The sequence below is a fragment of the Lupinus angustifolius genome, chromosome LG12 (assembly GCF_001865875.1).
Source record: "Lupinus angustifolius cultivar Tanjil chromosome LG12, LupAngTanjil_v1.0, whole genome shotgun sequence".
Classification (NCBI taxonomy): domain Eukaryota; kingdom Viridiplantae; phylum Streptophyta; class Magnoliopsida; order Fabales; family Fabaceae; genus Lupinus; species Lupinus angustifolius.
The window spans coordinates 11,202,301-11,219,275 of NC_032020.1; the positions used below are offsets into that span (position 1 = coordinate 11,202,301).

The window sequence follows — 16,975 nt, forward strand, 5'->3', positions numbered from 1 at the left end:
GAAAGGAAAGGAAAACCTTGGGAGCCATGAAATACACTTGTGAGATGACTCCCAAACCTTCCCTTTCATTCCTTCCCCTTCAAAATCTAACTCCCAAACTAAACCTACGCAGCTTTAAAATATTCATTTGCAAGACTGGGTTATGGGAGTGAGCAAAAGAATTTTCGTTTCACCTTACATATAAAGGCATCCATTCTACAATGAGACTGAGCAATGAGCACTTATTTCTGTATATTGGCAGACTCAAAGTCACATTATCTTGATTTTCAACTCTAAAATCAGGACTAACCCTGCCCACGAGTAGGAATATAAAAGATGGTATTTGAAGACATAAACATCAATATAAATGAAAATTACCTCTATGAGCTAAGTCTGTTTAAACAAAAAAGCAGCGACATGATGCATGTTTTCAGATTTCTCTTCATTATACTGTACTACACTCTACAAAATTTGTTCTTCACCGGTGTTCAATATAACAATAACATAAATCATGGTTTCAAGGGCCAAGAATGTAGAAGTTAAGGTTGGATTACACCTGCAAGAGTACAATTTACACCAAGTTGGTAATTCAAATCTAAAACATCAATCAAATAAACTGCTTCAGAAACTCTGTAGCCACGAGCCTTCCCCTTGTGTTTACTGACATTTTGAGTTCACTTATTTCTTTATCAATATCCTGTAATTTGAAAGCCATGATTAGAATACTAAACTACAAACAAATCTTCCAAAATTAAAATGGGGGGCACAGTTAATATTGGCAATTTCCCATGTAAAGGAACTACAACAGAACAATATCGCACTGTAAAATAACTATACACCGGGTAGATCATGAGGTTAGACACCTAATAGCCTGAGAAAATCATTTTCATGTTAACTATAAGAAACCAAATAGCCTGAGAAAATCATTTTCTAAATAACCTTCTGCTCATGTTTTCTATGTTGTATAAGTCCTAAATAATTACCTAGTTATTTATAGAATCCAGGTAAATGAAATTTCCAAGTTTCAATAGTCACTTCACTTTATAAATACCACATATTTAGATAATATCACTATAGGCAACAAACTGAAATGCAAATCAAAGTAATAGGCTCAACAGAATTCTTGCCTCCATAAATTGCACTATAAAATCTATGAGTTTTTGCTTCTGCATCTGCTCACAGTGGTAATTTGTTATGAGGAAGCTAATGTCATATCCCTGCCAAGAGAAGCAACAAAAAGAAGATACTAATGTATATTAAGCAATCATCAAGAAAAATAGAAGTATAAAGACCTATTAACAGCATCTACAGAATAAAGTGCATTTGCATTCCTGTGACTCAGTAATAATCAACCAACACGAGGATCTAAACATTGTTTGGAAGGCAAAAAGTTAGTAATGCAGCATGATAAATAAAAAAACAAAAAAAAACAGTTACAATAAACCATAACCATTGCAGTATATTCTATATATAAACGGTTGGTAGACTAGAGGCGAAATGGAATTAAATGCTAGGATTATTTACAAATCTTCATTCTGTCAGTCACCTGAATTGTGTGTTAATCCGAGTTTTCTTTCCCCTTTTCAACAAAGCTTTACTTTGGAAAAGAACAATAAAGTCTAGGGTGCTTGTTCCATTCCATGCCTTTTGCCCCCCTTTTGAAATATATCTTTTTTATTTGTAAAAACCCACCATTTGAAATATTGTGAAGGCATCAACCCAAACATAGCCTTGGAAACATGCAATGAACAATATCTTCTAAGCAACCTCAACAAATATATATACAACAACCAAACTTTTATCTTACTCGGTGGGGTCAACTACATGGACTGAACGACACCATAATGCTCTATTATAAATATAAATATAAATATATATATATATATATATATAATAAAAACATTCAATGAATATTCAAATAAACTTATCCTTGTTTCTTGCAATCTTTCTACCTGTCCCCACTAATGCCCATTAATGATGAATGATCATGACCATCTAAATAGGAATACAAAAATTATCACCACACACCATTGCAGAGTTAAGAAACCTTAAATTAGTTGGCTAATAGATCTCAACCTGCACAGGCTTTCTCCTCAGTACTTGGAAAGCCTCAGCTCTCATTGACAAAAATCTTAGAAATTTCTTGGTCAATATGTTTTCAAGTTCATCCGTCTGCCTCACCTGCACAAAATGGAAAAAAAAAAGGAACTAGGGACAGATTATAATGAACAATGGTATATAATTATATATCATATGTGAATCTGATGCTCAAAAACATATTTCCATTCAGAGGTTAGTTTGATAACCCGCTAATAAAATTAAATTGTGAAATTAACTTATTAACCACCACTCAATTATGTTAGAATGTCAAATTATAAGACATGTTGCCGACTTGGAGATACTCTGATTGGACCACAATTCAACCCTAGTATGGTCAGTTGGTCATTGAACCGTTAACTACTCCCCTTTCCATTAAACGAACAAGTCGATGAACATTTAACAGTCTTATCATCAAATCCTCATGAATTATTTAGCTAAATGTCATAATTTAATATACTTCAACACTTCCAAGGCTCCAACTACTCTCACAAGGAATTTGGAAAACGGATCTTACAAAATGACACTTATTTCCTATTTCTCATAATATTATCGTAGGGATGATCACTCAATTCGGAAAATAATTAAAAAAATGAAAAGTCAAGGGCTCAGTCTAACTTTTTCATAGAATGAAGAAAGCGTGTTTTAGCAAAACCCTACAGTGCTCATTTGAATTGCTCATCATAAAAGGGCACATATTGATATTACTAAGTACTAACCTTATCAGGCCAAAACCTAAAGTTAAAGGTTTCATTATTCTTTGATAGTTTTAGACTGGTGCCAGTTACACACAATTGATATGTACAATTGTCAAGTGCCTGCATACGTGCATCTCAGTTCCAGTGGTCTCAACTCTCAACTGAAACTTTTAATTTTAAATTCTGATTCAGTTACCAGATCAGTTATCCATCTAAGCATTGAGCGGCAATTTTTTGTCTTAACTTTGCTACATTTCTACTCACCCTCTTCCAATCCATTGTCTGGGTAGTTATTCCAAAGCATTAGGTTGAACATGAGATGTTTAAATACATACAGACTTCATAGTGCAGAAATCTGAAGTTTTACATAGAGGTGCCTATAACTAAGAGAACTAATCATATCACACCATATCATCATGATCATAAACTTGCATGGGCTTACTAGTTTCAACAAAACACCAAATAGAAAAACAGTTCATTTAGAAAAGTTTACCTTAAGACTTATCCGCAATGAATTGATAGATGTCTCTATTAAGCATTTCTCTGCCTCGTTTCGACAGATCAAAACCTGTAACAACAATCACACATTTTTCCTCTGAAGCAGTCATGAAAAAGCAGTAATTAAGTATACATCAATTAGGAAATTAGATAATAGAAGAAGCTGTTAAGACACAGTTGCCACCTATAAGAGGCTTACTCCTAATGAAGACATGCAGAAATTATTAGACTATTATAATATTTCAGTTAATTAGTTGTAACTGTTTGTGTATGCCAAAGCTGTGAGCTGACACTTTAAGCCTTTAGTTTCAGCTACTATATAAGTAGCACGTTTCTCTCTTGTTAAGATCAATTTTGATTAATAACAAATTCTTAAGTTTCAATTACTCTCTCTCTCTAATCTTCTCTCTTCTTTTTTAGCATTATGTTTTTCTCCTCTTACATGGTATCATGCCATGGCTGCCACCACAAACACAGGGACCTATCCTTCCTCTCCTCCGTTCTCTCCCTCCGCTGCGTCACCGATTCAGGCGGTTTCTTCACCTCTTGTTCTTCCGATTCCTTCGATGAAACTATCAGAGAAAAACTATCTGGTTTGGAGGCATTTCATGCTTGCAACCCTAACATCAAAACGCACAAATCAGTTTGTGTTAGGTACTGAAATTCCGCATCGTTTTCTGAATGACGATGATCGTCTCATCAACAGAGTGAATCCTGCCTATCTTCGTTGGGAAGAAGTTGATGAAACTGTTTTTTCATGGATTCTGAACTCACTTTCGGAGAGTTTGCAACCTCGTGTGGTAGGTCGTATACATTCGTGGCAGTTGTGGGAGGAGCTTGACTCCTATTGCAATTCTCAAACCAAGGCTCGAAGCAGACAATTACGCTTTCAACTTCGCTCTATCTCGCAAGGTTCGTGTTCTATTTCTGAGTATTTCACTAAGATCAAAGGATTAGTTGATGCATTGATCTTCATTGGAACACCTATTTGTAGTTCTGAACACATTGATTATGTCCTTGATGGTTTAAATGAAGAATATCAGCCAGTCATCACCTCCATTGAGAGTCAAGTTGATCCTCCATCGATTCACAATCTTGAGTCCTTTCTATTGACCTATGAATCAAGACTGGAGAAGAATAAGCATAAAGCTCTATCTGATGCTTTATCGATGAATCTTGCTTCGGAATCATCACCGATTTCATCCAAACCAGTAACCTCTCAAGCTCGACCTTAACCAATGGCTCCTTCATCATATTACTCTCCTAGGTCTGATTTTCAAGCTCCTCCTTCATTTGCTGGTTTTGGTAATTCCGGCAACTATCGAGGAGGAAATCGTGGTCGTCGTGATGGTTTTAATGGTTGCCACCGTGGTGGAAGAACTTTTGGCCGTTCTCCATCGTTTTGCATCTATTGTAATCGGAGTGATCATGACGTCAGCACTTGCTATTATGCGCCTCTGAACTTTGGAGGGCCTCTAACATACGCTGGAGCCTCTGGCCAGCTCATACATTTAGTGCCCTCCAGCTATGTGCCACGTCAGCCACCTCATTCACTACAATTCCATCAATTCCACCTTTGGGCCTTCATGTTATCCGGCCCATTTTTATCCAGAATATCCTATGGATTTTAATACAGGACGCCCTGGACACTTTTCTGCTCATCCAACTGGGGACTCTCTTCTTGGGTCTGGCCCACACTCTGGACACAAATACACTCATCAACCATATGTTATGACTGCTCAAGTTGCAAATCGTGAAGCTCCTCCTCCTCGAGACTCAAGACGTATAACTTGGTATCCAGACTATGGGGCCACAAATCATCTAACTGCTGATGCTTCCTTGGTGCATGAACCGATTGAATCACTTGGTCATGATCAGATTTACATGGGTAATGGCACCGGAATTCCAATCAAATCTGTTGGGAACTCCTCCTTTACCTCTAACCTCAATTCTAATATTACTCTTTCTCTACATAATCTTTTGGTTCCTTCCATTACAAATAATCTTTTAAGTGTTTCACAGTTTGCTAGAGAAAATTCATGTTACTTTGAATTCCACTTTAATGCTTGTTTTGTGAAATCACAGGTTACTAACGAAATTTTGCTTCATGGTTCTCTCACCAAGGAAGGACTCTATGCCTTTCATGGTCTTGTTCCAAGCTCAGAGACACATTGTTCTCCTTCTACCTTTACTCACACTGTTGGGCACGCTGGTTTGCCTATTTCTACACTCTCCAATTGTAATAAATCTAGTTTAGGACAATGTAATTCAATTACTACAATTTCTACTTTTTTTCCTGTGACATTCTCGATTAGGTCATCCTCATGAGGCAATTGTAAAGAATGTTTTGACTCAGTGTAAGATTCCTCATGTAAATAAAACATTACTTGATTTTTGTTCTTCATGTTGTATGGGCAAGGCTCATAAACTTCATGCTCCCAGTTCCACTACAGTTTATCATTCTCCTTTTGCTTTAGTCTATGTGGACTTATGGGGCCCTGCACCTGTTTACTCAGTTTCAGGGTTCCGTTATTACCTATCCATTGTTGATGCCTTCAGCAAGCACACATGGATTTTCCTGTTGAAACTGAAATCTGAAACATTAACTGTGTTTCAATATTTTCTCAACTATGTTCATAGTCAGTTTAATCAATCTATAAAAGCGGTTCAGAGTGATTTTGGAGTAGAATCTAGACCTTTTAGTGCCTACTTAAAATCTCTAGGAATTGTGCATAGGCTATCATGCCCTCACACACATCATTAGCAGGGTACTGTGGAACGCAAACATAGGCATATAGTTGAAACCGATCTCACATTATTGAGTCATGCTCACCTGCCTATGTCATTTTGGGATAATGCCTTTGTTACATCAGTTTTTCTCATCAACATACCTCCTTCCAATACCCTCAAATTCAAGTCCCCTCATCAAATTCTGTTTGGTCATCTACCTGATTATACCTTTCTAAAAGTTTTTGGATGTGCTTGTTATCCTTTGCTTAGGCCTTTCAACAAACATAAACTCAGTCCTAGAAGCTCAGAGTGCATCTTTCTTGGGTACTCCCTAAGTCATAAGGGTTACAAGTGTCTTTCTCAAGATGGCAAAATCTTTATTTCAAAAGATGTTCTCTTCAATGAACATGCTTTTCCCTATACAAGTGAGTTCTCTAGACCAGTTACCACTCCTCTCACTGATTCTTCTATGTCTGCATCATTTCATCCTACTCCTTGTATGGCTTCTTGTCCTGATGCATCTATTCCCAGACCTTCTTCTCCTTGTGTTCATCCTTTGTCCTCTATCCCTCCTTCCATGTCATCCCCTTCTTCTCCTGTTTTTGAAAATCTGTCAACACCTTCTCCTGATTTGTCTATCCCACTATCCCATGTTCCTATTCCTTCGGGTTCTGAATATTCTCCCTCTACCCCTTCAACCAGGGATTCAACTTCTCCTACTGTGGTTCCTCTTTCTTCTCATCCAATGCAAACTAGGTCAAAGTCTGACATTTTTCAAAACATTGTTCCCAAGGTTCATTTAACCAACTGTGAACCTGTCAGTGCCAAGGTTGCCCTTGCTGAACCAGTATGGCAGCAAGCCATGCAAGTGGAATATGATGCTCTCATGGCTCTAGGAACCTCGACCTTGGTTCCCCTTCCACCCCATAAACAAGTCGTTGGTTGTAAATGGGTGTTTACAATTAAAGAGAATCCTGATGGCACTATCAACAAGTACAAAGCTAGACTTGTTGCCAAAGGTTTTCATCAAAAGCATGGAGTAGACTACAATGAAACTTTTTCACCTGTGGTAAAACCAGTTACCATCAGAGTTTTACTAACTCTAGTTGTCTCTCATCATTGGTTGATAGAACAACTAGACATCAACAATGCATTCCTCAATGGAATCCTAAATAAAGAAGTGTATATGACTCAACCAATTAGTTTTCAACAAGGAGACAAGACTCTAGTCTGCAAGTTGCATAAGGCCATCTATGGTTTAAAACAAGCACCAAGACAATGGTTTGAAAGGTTGAAGGGCTCTCTTCTCAAACTTGGTTTTCAAATCAGCAAGTGTGATAACTCTCTGTTTATCCATATCTCGAACACTCATCAGCTCTACATCTTAGTCTATGTGGATAATATAATAGTAACTGGTTCTTCTCCTTCTCTTGTCAAACAAGTGATTAAGGATCTTAGTTGCACATTTGGTCTAAAACAGTTGGGGGCCTTAGACTATTTCTTGGATATTGAAGTCAAACATCAGAAAAATGGATCTCCTTTCTTGTCTCAGTCCAAGTATATTAGAGACCTTCTTGACAAGGCAAATCTGTCCACTTCTAAAGCTAGCATAACTCCTATGGCTACCAATAGCAACAAAGCATGGTTCAGATGACTTTGAGGATCGTACCTTTTATAGGTCAATTGTAGGAGCATTACAATATGCCACTGTTACTAGACCTGACATTACATATTCTGTCAATAAGGTTTGTCAGTTCATAGCTAAACCTCTGAATTCTCATTGGACTGTTGTTAAGAGAATTCTTCGGCATCTTCAAGGAACCAAACACTTAGGCCTAACTATCACTTCTGCTAATATTAATTTTGATCTTTCTCTTATTGCCTACTGTGATGTTGATTGGGCCTCTGATATAGATGACAAAAAATCAACTTCTGGTGTTTTTCATTATCTTGGTCCAAATTTAGTCACCTGTTGGTCAAAGAAGCATCAAACTATATCCAGATCTAGCATAGAAGCAGAATACAGAAGTTTGGCCTTGGCATCTCAGGAATTAATGTGGCTTGAATCTCTTCTCAAAGAGCTCCATTTCTCTTATCAAACTCCAACAATTTTCTGTGACAATTTAAGCACCATTGCTATGTCACATAATCCAGTCTTACATAATAGGACTAAACATATAGAACTGGATCTTTAGTTTGTTCGAGACAAAATTCAGAATAAAACTCTTACAGTGAAGCATGTAACATCAAAGTTTCAAACGGCAGATATCCTCACAAAACCTCTCCTAAACAATCAGTTTGTTATTCTGAGAAATCAACTACAAGTGCTTGAAATCAATTCAGCTACCTAATTGTTCTGGAAGCTCTCACAATAGCTCCCTCCAATTCAGGGGGGTATATTAGAGTATTATAATATTTCAGTTAATTAGTTGTAACTGTTTGTGTATGCCAAAGCTATGAGCTGGCACTTTAAGCCTTTAGTTTCAGCTACTATATAAGTAGCATGTTTCTCTCTTGTTAAGATCAGTTTTGATTAATAACAAATTCTTAAGTTTCAGTTACTTTCTCTCTAATCTTCTCTCTTCTTTACCATTCTGTTTTTCTCCTCTTACAGAAATAAAAGCAATTTCCCATTTATGACGTGGATGAGCAAAATAACGAGAGCCACTGACAGAAGAACATAGATCCAAAAAATCTTGATATGTAGTGCACCAACATTAAATGTTTTCATACTCCTACTTTCCTACAAATAAGTATCTGTTTCCCAAAAGGTTTAATTACTCCATTGGTCTCGAACTTTTTCGGAAAATTCAAATAGTTCCTAACAGGATAAAACAAGAACCACTAACAGAAGAGCATGGATTCAGGAAATTTTGATATGTAGTGCAGCAATAACAAAATCTTCATGCTCCTCCTTTTTCTGTTGGTAAATATTTGGTTTCCAAAAGGTTTTAATTACTCCATTCGTCCCTAATTTTCTTTTGAAGAAATTCATATAGGTCCTTGTTCTAATTGGACCCCTAACTTATGAATTGACTCCCTGATACACATCTTTATTGGGGTTCCAAAAGTATGGGTACCAATTGAATTTTTCCGAAAAGTTAACACATCCACAATGCACTAGTGAATGGAACGAAACTTAACAGATCCCTAACGAAGAAAATGAGTATGAAGGAGTCAGTTACAGTTTTTCGACTTTAAGGAACATATTACAAACTTGTTTCTTACAAGGAATTTCCAGAAAAAGCTCAAACCAACCAACCGAGTAATTAAACCTTTCCAAAATGTAAACCCACTAGCTAAGATGTGATATCCATACTTTTATGATGATCTCTCTCTCAGAGTTAGTGAGATAAACAATATTCTCAGCCACTAGAATTAACATGTAAAATTTTAAAGCAGGAATGAATCTAAAACATATTAAAATGAAGAAAAAAATAGATCTTTCTTACGGGATTGAGCAGGAGTTCAGGGCTAGTCCTGCACACACATGTATAAATTTCAATTTACTAAAATATTCTAAAAATTGAATAATATGGAATGGACTTATAAAGAGGGAAAAATATTTACTAACTTGAGTTCAACCTCAGGTTTGTTATGCCTTTCAACTTCTTGACAAGGGAAATTCTGTGTACCACAAGATCAATTCATAGGTTAATGAAACAAATTAAATGGAAAATAATGTTGATAATGTTAAATTACCTGAAGACACATTGCAGCTTCGAGTGTATTGCGAATGCAGGTCAAGTATAACCGTAATGTATTCGACGACTGCAATAATAGTAATAATATTTTCACTATTTAATTGATTGAAAAATTGCGTTAACACTAACTAATTAACACGCACTGAGAACCAAAACATGAAATCGTGTACTTACCATGAGTGAGTTATGTTCTCTATGAATCAGTGAATTGATCTAAGAGTAGTGAGAAGTATAGTGTAAGCAAAGATTGTTGATTATGATGAAAAGCAGAATAATGGGTAAAGCAATAATAACTCACGGTTTTTGACCTAAAATAGATTTCATAAATTGCTTTAAATCGTGTCCTTGTTTGTTTGGTTCTTATTATTTAAGGGAAAATAGTTGTTTTTGACGGGTTGGCTTTTGAAGAGTTAAGGAAAAGTTGCAGTCTCAAGCTTTCTCTTTTTTATTTATTTCATCTCTAAAAATTAACTCGCAAATAATAAGTTTATAAGAGAGAAAAATGTGAGTTGCTTAATTAAGCTAAATTGCACTTAAAGTAATCAGCAGCCCTTCCATAGTGTAGACTGTGTTACACCTTACAAGTAGAGTAAATAATTGTGAGATATTTATTGATCTTTTGAAAAATGTTTAGGCGATAAATTGATTTTGAAATTATGGTGCTTTAAATGTTAGTACTCATATATAAGTGATCTTTTATGGAATTTAATAAACTCACATTTCGTTAATATGGTAGGGAATGTTAAATTATATTTCAAGAATTATGTCTTATACAACTTTCACAAATATGTTTACTATTATTTAAATATGTCCTCCAGATAGGCACCACATCGAGCTTGCATAAAATGTTCTATGTGAAGTAAAATCGATTTGTGGATATTCTCAAAATCAACAACAACAAAACAACCACTGATATATTGCAAGGCACATAATAGAATTGGAGGATCAATAAAGGATTAAAGGGAAGAAATGCAATAATCAAAACTAGGACTACGGTGGGATAAACGAATGGTGGTGAATAACAGTAAAGACAATAATCATCATTAGGAGATGAAATTATGGCACTTGTGTTTCATTATTCTTGGTTTCAGACTTATCCGAGAGACTTACTTTGTTATTAATGTCCAGCTTCATTAGTTGTGCCCAGACACATCACATTAAGTTTGTCTCTATCCAAGTCTTATTATAACAGACATGGTATGAGAAAAGGGGACTTCTTTATGCATCCCACTTTTATTGGTTTCACAAATATTTTTGGATAGGCCATTTTAAATTCCAACATTCTTAGCTTATTCTGTGAATGCAAAACCTAAAACTTTGGATGTAAACAAAATTTCCCATGAGAAAAAGGGTATCGGGTATAGCTTCACTAAGGCTCCAAATCCGTTTTTTCTTTTGTCCCTTTTATTCAGAAGTACAAAATGCAATCCCTGCAATAATGCATCTGAGACATTATGTTCTTTAGGAGAACAATATTTTCAACAGCAATTATACTTCTGAAAGAATACCAAATTCATTATTGAAAGTTTGCCTCAATTTTGATAACCATGTTACATGGGAAGGTGCACACAAAAAACTGCACCCGTGTAAGAATTACAAAAATCAATTTACAAAAACTTACAACTGAGGTAAAATACTAGATCAAGTTGTCAATAAAAGCTGAAGACTGGATAATCCTTGAAAGCTCCCTCAAATTAGCCAATACATGGCGTGGTCCCAAACTCTTGGCACCAATGAAATTCAAAAGCTGCTCTAAATCCTACAATCAGAAAAACAGGAAGGAAAGGAGTACTAAGTTTAGAACAGATACATACGAACAGTATAATCAATAAGAAATCCAACTCAGACAGCCACACTTTAAGGGGGGAAAGCCACTACCAAAGCATGGGGAACAAGACAATCCCACATATTTCAGATGATACAAACACAAGTTTAAGCCAATACTGCCTGACAACAGCAATGCAATCCACCAGGCACCAGCCTTTAAATATTACTCTCATTCGTGACAAATATTTTGTAGGAGGTTGGAATAAAACTAGATGAATTCTTAAGAAAATATTTCTTAGAAAACAAGCATAGCATGTAAGCATAACTAGTAACAAAACTTCATATTTTATGCCATAAAAGTATGAAATAAACAATGGGTTAGGAGGAAAAGAAAAGAAGAAAAAGTTAATTCTGGAAGAGGAACCCTCCACAGTTCCAGTTAGCTTAATACAGCTTTTTTACTCAGTCAACTTGGAGATCTGCCAACGTCCAACGGAAATATGCACTGACTTGGATCCTTTGGAATTCTGATGGAACCATTGATCAAGAGGGAGACTAACACTATTTATTTATACCAAAATCCAGCCAACGAACTAAATTCATAAAAAAAGGGCAGCCCAGTGCATGGGGCTACCACCTAGTTAGTGGATGCATGAGAAATTGAGAATTGCTACTGAGCAAATATTAAATGAAATGACATACCTTATTTAACAAGAATACAGCATAAGCTGCTCTTGTTGTGTCTTGACCTTCTAAAAAAAGGGGAAATTCCATATGCTTGGCATTTGTAAAAGACAATGCACTTGATGAAACATCAGAAGATGTCGATTCTATTGAAGGTGCTTTGTCAATAATATATGAATGAGAGCCACCCAGCCTTAAAGGATAACGCAAAGGAACTTGCAAGTACGAGGCCATAAGTGAAACCGCCTGCAAGAAAATCAATCTAGTCAAGTACATTTCAACAATTATTGGGTGAACAATCATCCACATAAACAAACATAACTGCTTCATTTTAAACAAAAAATTGAAATATGATAAGAGCAAGAAATGAAAATCAATTAACATTCCATAAATAAGACATGTCAGAATATGTGTTCGACTATTCAGACACTTCACATGATTAGTAGATAGGTCATAAAAACCACAAGATAGAAAGTACGGTATCAAAAGATCAGTTATGAGGGCAAAAAAACATCAGGGAGGAACAAAACTTACATGTGCAACATATCCTAAGGCAGTAGCGGATCTCTGAAATTCCTTTTTATCAGTGAAAAAGCTCACTTTCCTAAAAGATAGCATTGTCAAATGCAGACCTTGAATTGTCAAGGATCCTTGATTAATTGGTTTAAGTCCAGCAGAAGTCCCTGCATATTGAAATAAAGGCAACTTTTAACAATAAAATTCAGGAAAAAGAAGCATCATTTATATACACCAACAACCAAGTCTTTATCCCACTAGGTGGGTTTGGCTACAAGGATCGAACGACACCATAATGCTCTATCATAAAGTAGTTTAGCTGACCAAAGTTCTATTCAAATTGAGCAATGCTCAAATTGTTCTTAAGTCAAGACAACTTGAGCAATGTTCAAATTGTTCTCAAGTCATACAAATTATAAAGTAGTTTAGCTGACCAAAGTTCTATTCAAAACTACATTTAAAGTTCACCCCAACAATTATTTTCTCCACCTTTTTTGTGGCAATCTAAATTAGCACAAGAGAAACTAGACTTAATATCCAGTGGATTGCTATGGTCTTCTAGTGCATCCATGCCACTTTGTGAAATATGTCCCGAAACTCTCTTACATCATTAAGAAAAGTAATAAGATATGACAATATTACTAATTAAATGGATGAATGTTCAAAGGGCTTGTGAATTATCTTTGAGTATAAAGGTTTACAAAATAAATATGAGATTTCATTGTTAGAATAAACAATGAAATGCCATCGTGACAGAGCCTCAGTGACCTAAAGATTCACACAGATCCATATTACCATATAGCAAAAATGATGTGGTCCACAAGTTAAAATGCTATGCCAAAAGAATATTGCTTTTGTTGTATGGAATAGGACAGCAGAAAGTATCAGATAAACATATGCTATGTATTAAGCAGATGCAATTGTAATTTCCGTTTGAGTTTAATAATGGGTGCGAACTGTCAGAACATTATCCATCAGTCATGGATATGGCTTTTATTTAAAAGTAGCTTAAGGTGGTTGACATGAAACAAAACCCATGCAGAAGCATCAAAGAAAAAGAAAATTATGGTGAGGCTCATGGGGTAGATGAAGCACAGAATGTGAGACATCCTTCTTCAACAAAACAGCCTGATATAGGGGAAAACTAAATCCGAGGTGCCAATAAAAAACCAAGAGAGAGTGACTAAACCATCCAGCATCTAATTTCACAGTTTAGTTCAAATTGCAAGTTTCTTTTCTTGTATAAGCTCTGTCATTTATCATCTTAGGGATACTACTATCCACATAGAAAAAGACTTATTACTGAACTAGCTTACCTGCTACACTACCTGCAGGATATGCTTCAAGCTCCTGCTCTTGTGCAGGCCCAACCAAGATCTTTACAGGATATAACATTGAAATTTGAGATGCCATATATTGTTGCCTCACCCGTAGCATCTTTTGCAAGTTTCTCAAGCGAACATAACCTTCTTCTTCAGACAGTAATCTACTTGATTCCTATAATAATAGCATTACCGGCTTTCTTACTACACTATAAGCAGTAAAATATGATGCTACTTTTTTCCCAGAAAATAAATAAATGGGCGGAAAAAAAGATAATTATAACTTATTAGGATTCAACTGAATAACTTCATACATGCTATTTCTTACTGGGAAAGACATAAAAGGTATTTAAAAAATGAGGGCATATTAAAGATATCTAAGGTAATTTCTTAAGGACCGGCACAAGAAAACCCGAGAAAGGTATGCCAACACCAAAAAACGGTATAGTCAAAAGCAAAAAAGAAAAATACTCTGGATGTCAATTGTAAACATGTGCATACATACTTCTTCAACATCAATAAAATTGATCATTTTTAAGCAAGGCAAAAAGCATTTCACTTAGTAACTCGCCTGAAGATTTTTGTTAGCTACAGATAGAGCACCCCCCGCCACCAAAAGTGATTGGACTGCACCACTAAGCTGCTCCTCCTGCTTGCTCACATCCTCCTTTACTAGCCTAGAACGTATAGCCATACTCTCCATCATCATTTTCTTCATTTCCAATTTCTGATGCATCTCCTCCAGTTCATTCAACCGACCCAATGATTCAGAATTGGCCTGCTCAAGAAATCAGTGCATACAGTGGCTCATTAATAACACATCAGAAACTTAAAATTTGCTTTTGTCAACTAAAACCAATAAACGCAACTCAAAATGTAAACAAAAACTAAACCATTCAATGAAACAGACGAGACTGAATTGGTGTAAAAAATGCAACCTATTCTGAGTTATAATTTGGAAAACAAGTGCACTTCCTTTTGTTCACATATATCAGAACTGTTCATCCTGGGCACTTCTATTCAGTTAAGTACCAGGATAACTAGAAAATAGTAAACACACTGCAATATATCTACTCAGACCCAACAACAACAACAACCAAGTCTTTAACCTACTAGGTGAGTAGGCTACATGGATTTAAGGACACCATAATGTTCTATCATAAATCATGTTGTAATCCAACACAGAATTTTCATTGCTGCTATATTGAGATTATTCTCTTTTTAACATTTTACCACTCAACATTCAGTCTCATATAACATTGTAGGACTTATAGCTTTGCGGTCAAAAATTTCCCTTAAGCTTGAGTGGCACCTTTCTACCACTTACGAAACCTGAAGCACAATGTCATTTCATCCACCCCGCTTGAATCTTATAGTTTACATCTCCCTCAATTTATCCATCATGTTATATGATTGCCCCAAAATACTTAAATCAAGTCACTTGTAATATAGCATGATCTCCAATTTTTCCTCTAAATAGGGTTTAACTGGTTTGTATGCCTCTGCTAAACTTACAGTCCATATGATATGGACCAGTGATGTACTGATGTGAAACGGTTCTTCCCCTTTTGGCAGGTTGTGGGCAAGGAGAGATTCAAACCCTAACACTATGGTTCGTGGCCACATGCTTCAATCCTATGAACTACAAGTCCATCTCATCTCCACTAGATCTGTTCCTGTAATAGTCCAAAGAAGGGAACCTTCCCCATCCATTTCTTCTTGAGATGTGAAAGTACTTCTCTCCTGGCCCTTTCCAAAGACCTTTGTATTGACTACCCATGGGGAGAAAAAATAAAATCTAAAAATATAATCACCCACTAGACGAATTGTATAATTGATCCAAGATATGATAGACTCAACAAAGTCTTATGTTAGCCTGCTGAAAGTCAAACACAACTCCTTTATATGTGCTGGGACTGGTTATATAAAGATTGGGAAACAAACACAACATAGAACAGCCAAAGCATGTCCTCGGTTCCCACAAGAGCTTTAAGCAAAATGATTAGGCAGTTATATGAAGGGTGACGAATGTCCAAAATGGAACTAAAGCATACAAAATTAAGCAGAAATGTCAAAATAGATTTGTCTAAAAAACCAAATAGGTCAAATCACTTTAATTTTAGTAGATTGTTATACTCATTTATTAATGTTTTTTATTTTATTCAATGTTATATCATACCAATGCTCCCATTGCTTATAATTAATGAAACTAACTAATTAAACAGAAATGAAGTTGGCGAAGTTACAATCCCCTAGTTAGGCAATATGTAAACCCTTTTGAAAAATAGACCTCAAGGAAGTAACAAATTGGAAGAAAAAATACTTTCCTTTTAATATTATGATAAATGCAATCACATTTAAATCACAAAAAATTGCACAATTTCTATCTTCCTCAAATATATTCCCTAATCAATACTTTAAAGTTTATATCAAATACAGAACACTACTTCATTCCCCGACTGAAACTCTGCCTCAGTTTACATTCTCTATGAAACCAAATCTACTTCCACTTTAATTCACAGTTTAACTCATAGACACACTTAACACATGTGCAATTTCCGAATTAACATTTCATACCGAAGAATCTATAAAACCCTACCTGAATGAGAGACTCGAGCTTGTCCTGAAGAATTTTCTTCTTGTTCTTAGATTCGTTGAGTGCGGAAGAGAGACTCGATAACCTAGCAAGATCGTGCTCGAAGTCCTCCCACTGAATGAGTTTGATATGTTGTAGATCGGTCGAAAGATTCTTATGGTTTGGTTCCATCAGGGATCGACCTCATCATCGTCTTGTAATGGTTGAGATCAATCACTGTTGGAAACTCATCGATGCTTCTTCTTGTTCTTCGCTTGCTCTTGAATTTCTCGGGAAAGTTACTTTGATTTTCTCGGGAGAAGGGAAAGGGAAGATGCGTGTGAAGGATTTTGGAATTTTGCGGTTTTCTTTATTTTGTTCTGGTGGAGTGAATCGCATCAGACT

General features: G+C 35.8%; 2 protein-coding genes across 6 annotated transcripts; both read right to left on the reverse strand.

Annotated features, from left to right (window-relative positions):
• On the reverse strand, positions 396-10,060 carry LOC109362926 (actin-related protein 2/3 complex subunit 4). Of its 2 annotated transcripts, none has more exons than XM_019609024.1 (8): positions 9,881-10,060; positions 9,705-9,773; positions 9,577-9,629; positions 9,455-9,482; positions 3,268-3,342; positions 2,056-2,160; positions 1,107-1,196; positions 396-676 (listed from the first exon to the last, which is right to left on the reverse strand). In XM_019609024.1, exons 1-8 carry the CDS (start codon positions 9,881-9,883, stop codon positions 587-589), a joined length of 513 nt encoding a protein of 170 aa, XP_019464569.1. In that variant the 5' UTR covers positions 9,884-10,060; the 3' UTR covers positions 396-586. The 2 variants fall into 2 exon arrangements, with proteins under 2 accessions (XP_019464569.1, XP_019464568.1); XM_019609023.1 differs by having other exon boundaries at positions 9,705-9,774; positions 9,906-10,050.
• LOC109362981 (UV radiation resistance associated protein-like) lies at positions 11,117-16,965 on the reverse strand. Of its 4 annotated transcripts, none has more exons than XM_019609103.1 (7): positions 16,595-16,964; positions 14,567-14,773; positions 13,990-14,170; positions 12,692-12,840; positions 12,176-12,403; positions 11,328-11,465; positions 11,117-11,136 (listed from the first exon to the last, which is right to left on the reverse strand). In XM_019609103.1, exons 1-6 carry the CDS (start codon positions 16,760-16,762, stop codon positions 11,343-11,345), a joined length of 1,056 nt encoding a protein of 351 aa, XP_019464648.1. In that variant the 5' UTR covers positions 16,763-16,964; the 3' UTR covers positions 11,117-11,136; positions 11,328-11,342. The 4 variants fall into 4 exon arrangements, with proteins under 4 accessions (XP_019464648.1, XP_019464647.1, XP_019464649.1 ...); XM_019609102.1 differs by having other exon boundaries at positions 11,125-11,202; XM_019609104.1 differs by lacking the exon at positions 11,117-11,136 and having other exon boundaries at positions 11,195-11,465; positions 14,567-14,770; positions 16,592-16,965.

Excerpts from the sequence above, each read along its gene's own strand:
- LOC109362926 (XM_019609024.1), bottom strand. Across the intron at positions 9,630-9,704 it reads AAGCTGCAATGTGTCTTCAG|AATTTCCCTTGTCAAGAAGT; the intron begins GTAATTTAACAT and ends TGTGGTACACAG. Across the intron at positions 2,161-3,267 it reads CATTGCGGATAAGTCTTAAG|GTGAGGCAGACGGATGAACT; the intron begins GTAAACTTTTCT and ends CATTTTGTGCAG.
- LOC109362981 (XM_019609103.1), bottom strand. The coding sequence starts at position 16,762 with ATGGAACCAAACCATAAGAATCTTTCGACCGATCTACAACATATCAAA. Across the intron at positions 12,841-13,989 it reads TCCTGCAGGTAGTGTAGCAG|GGACTTCTGCTGGACTTAAA; the intron begins GTAAGCTAGTTC and ends TTCAATATGCAG. Across the intron at positions 11,466-12,175 it reads CTGTATTCTTGTTAAATAAG|GATTTAGAGCAGCTTTTGAA; the intron begins GTATGTCATTTC and ends TTCTGATTGTAG.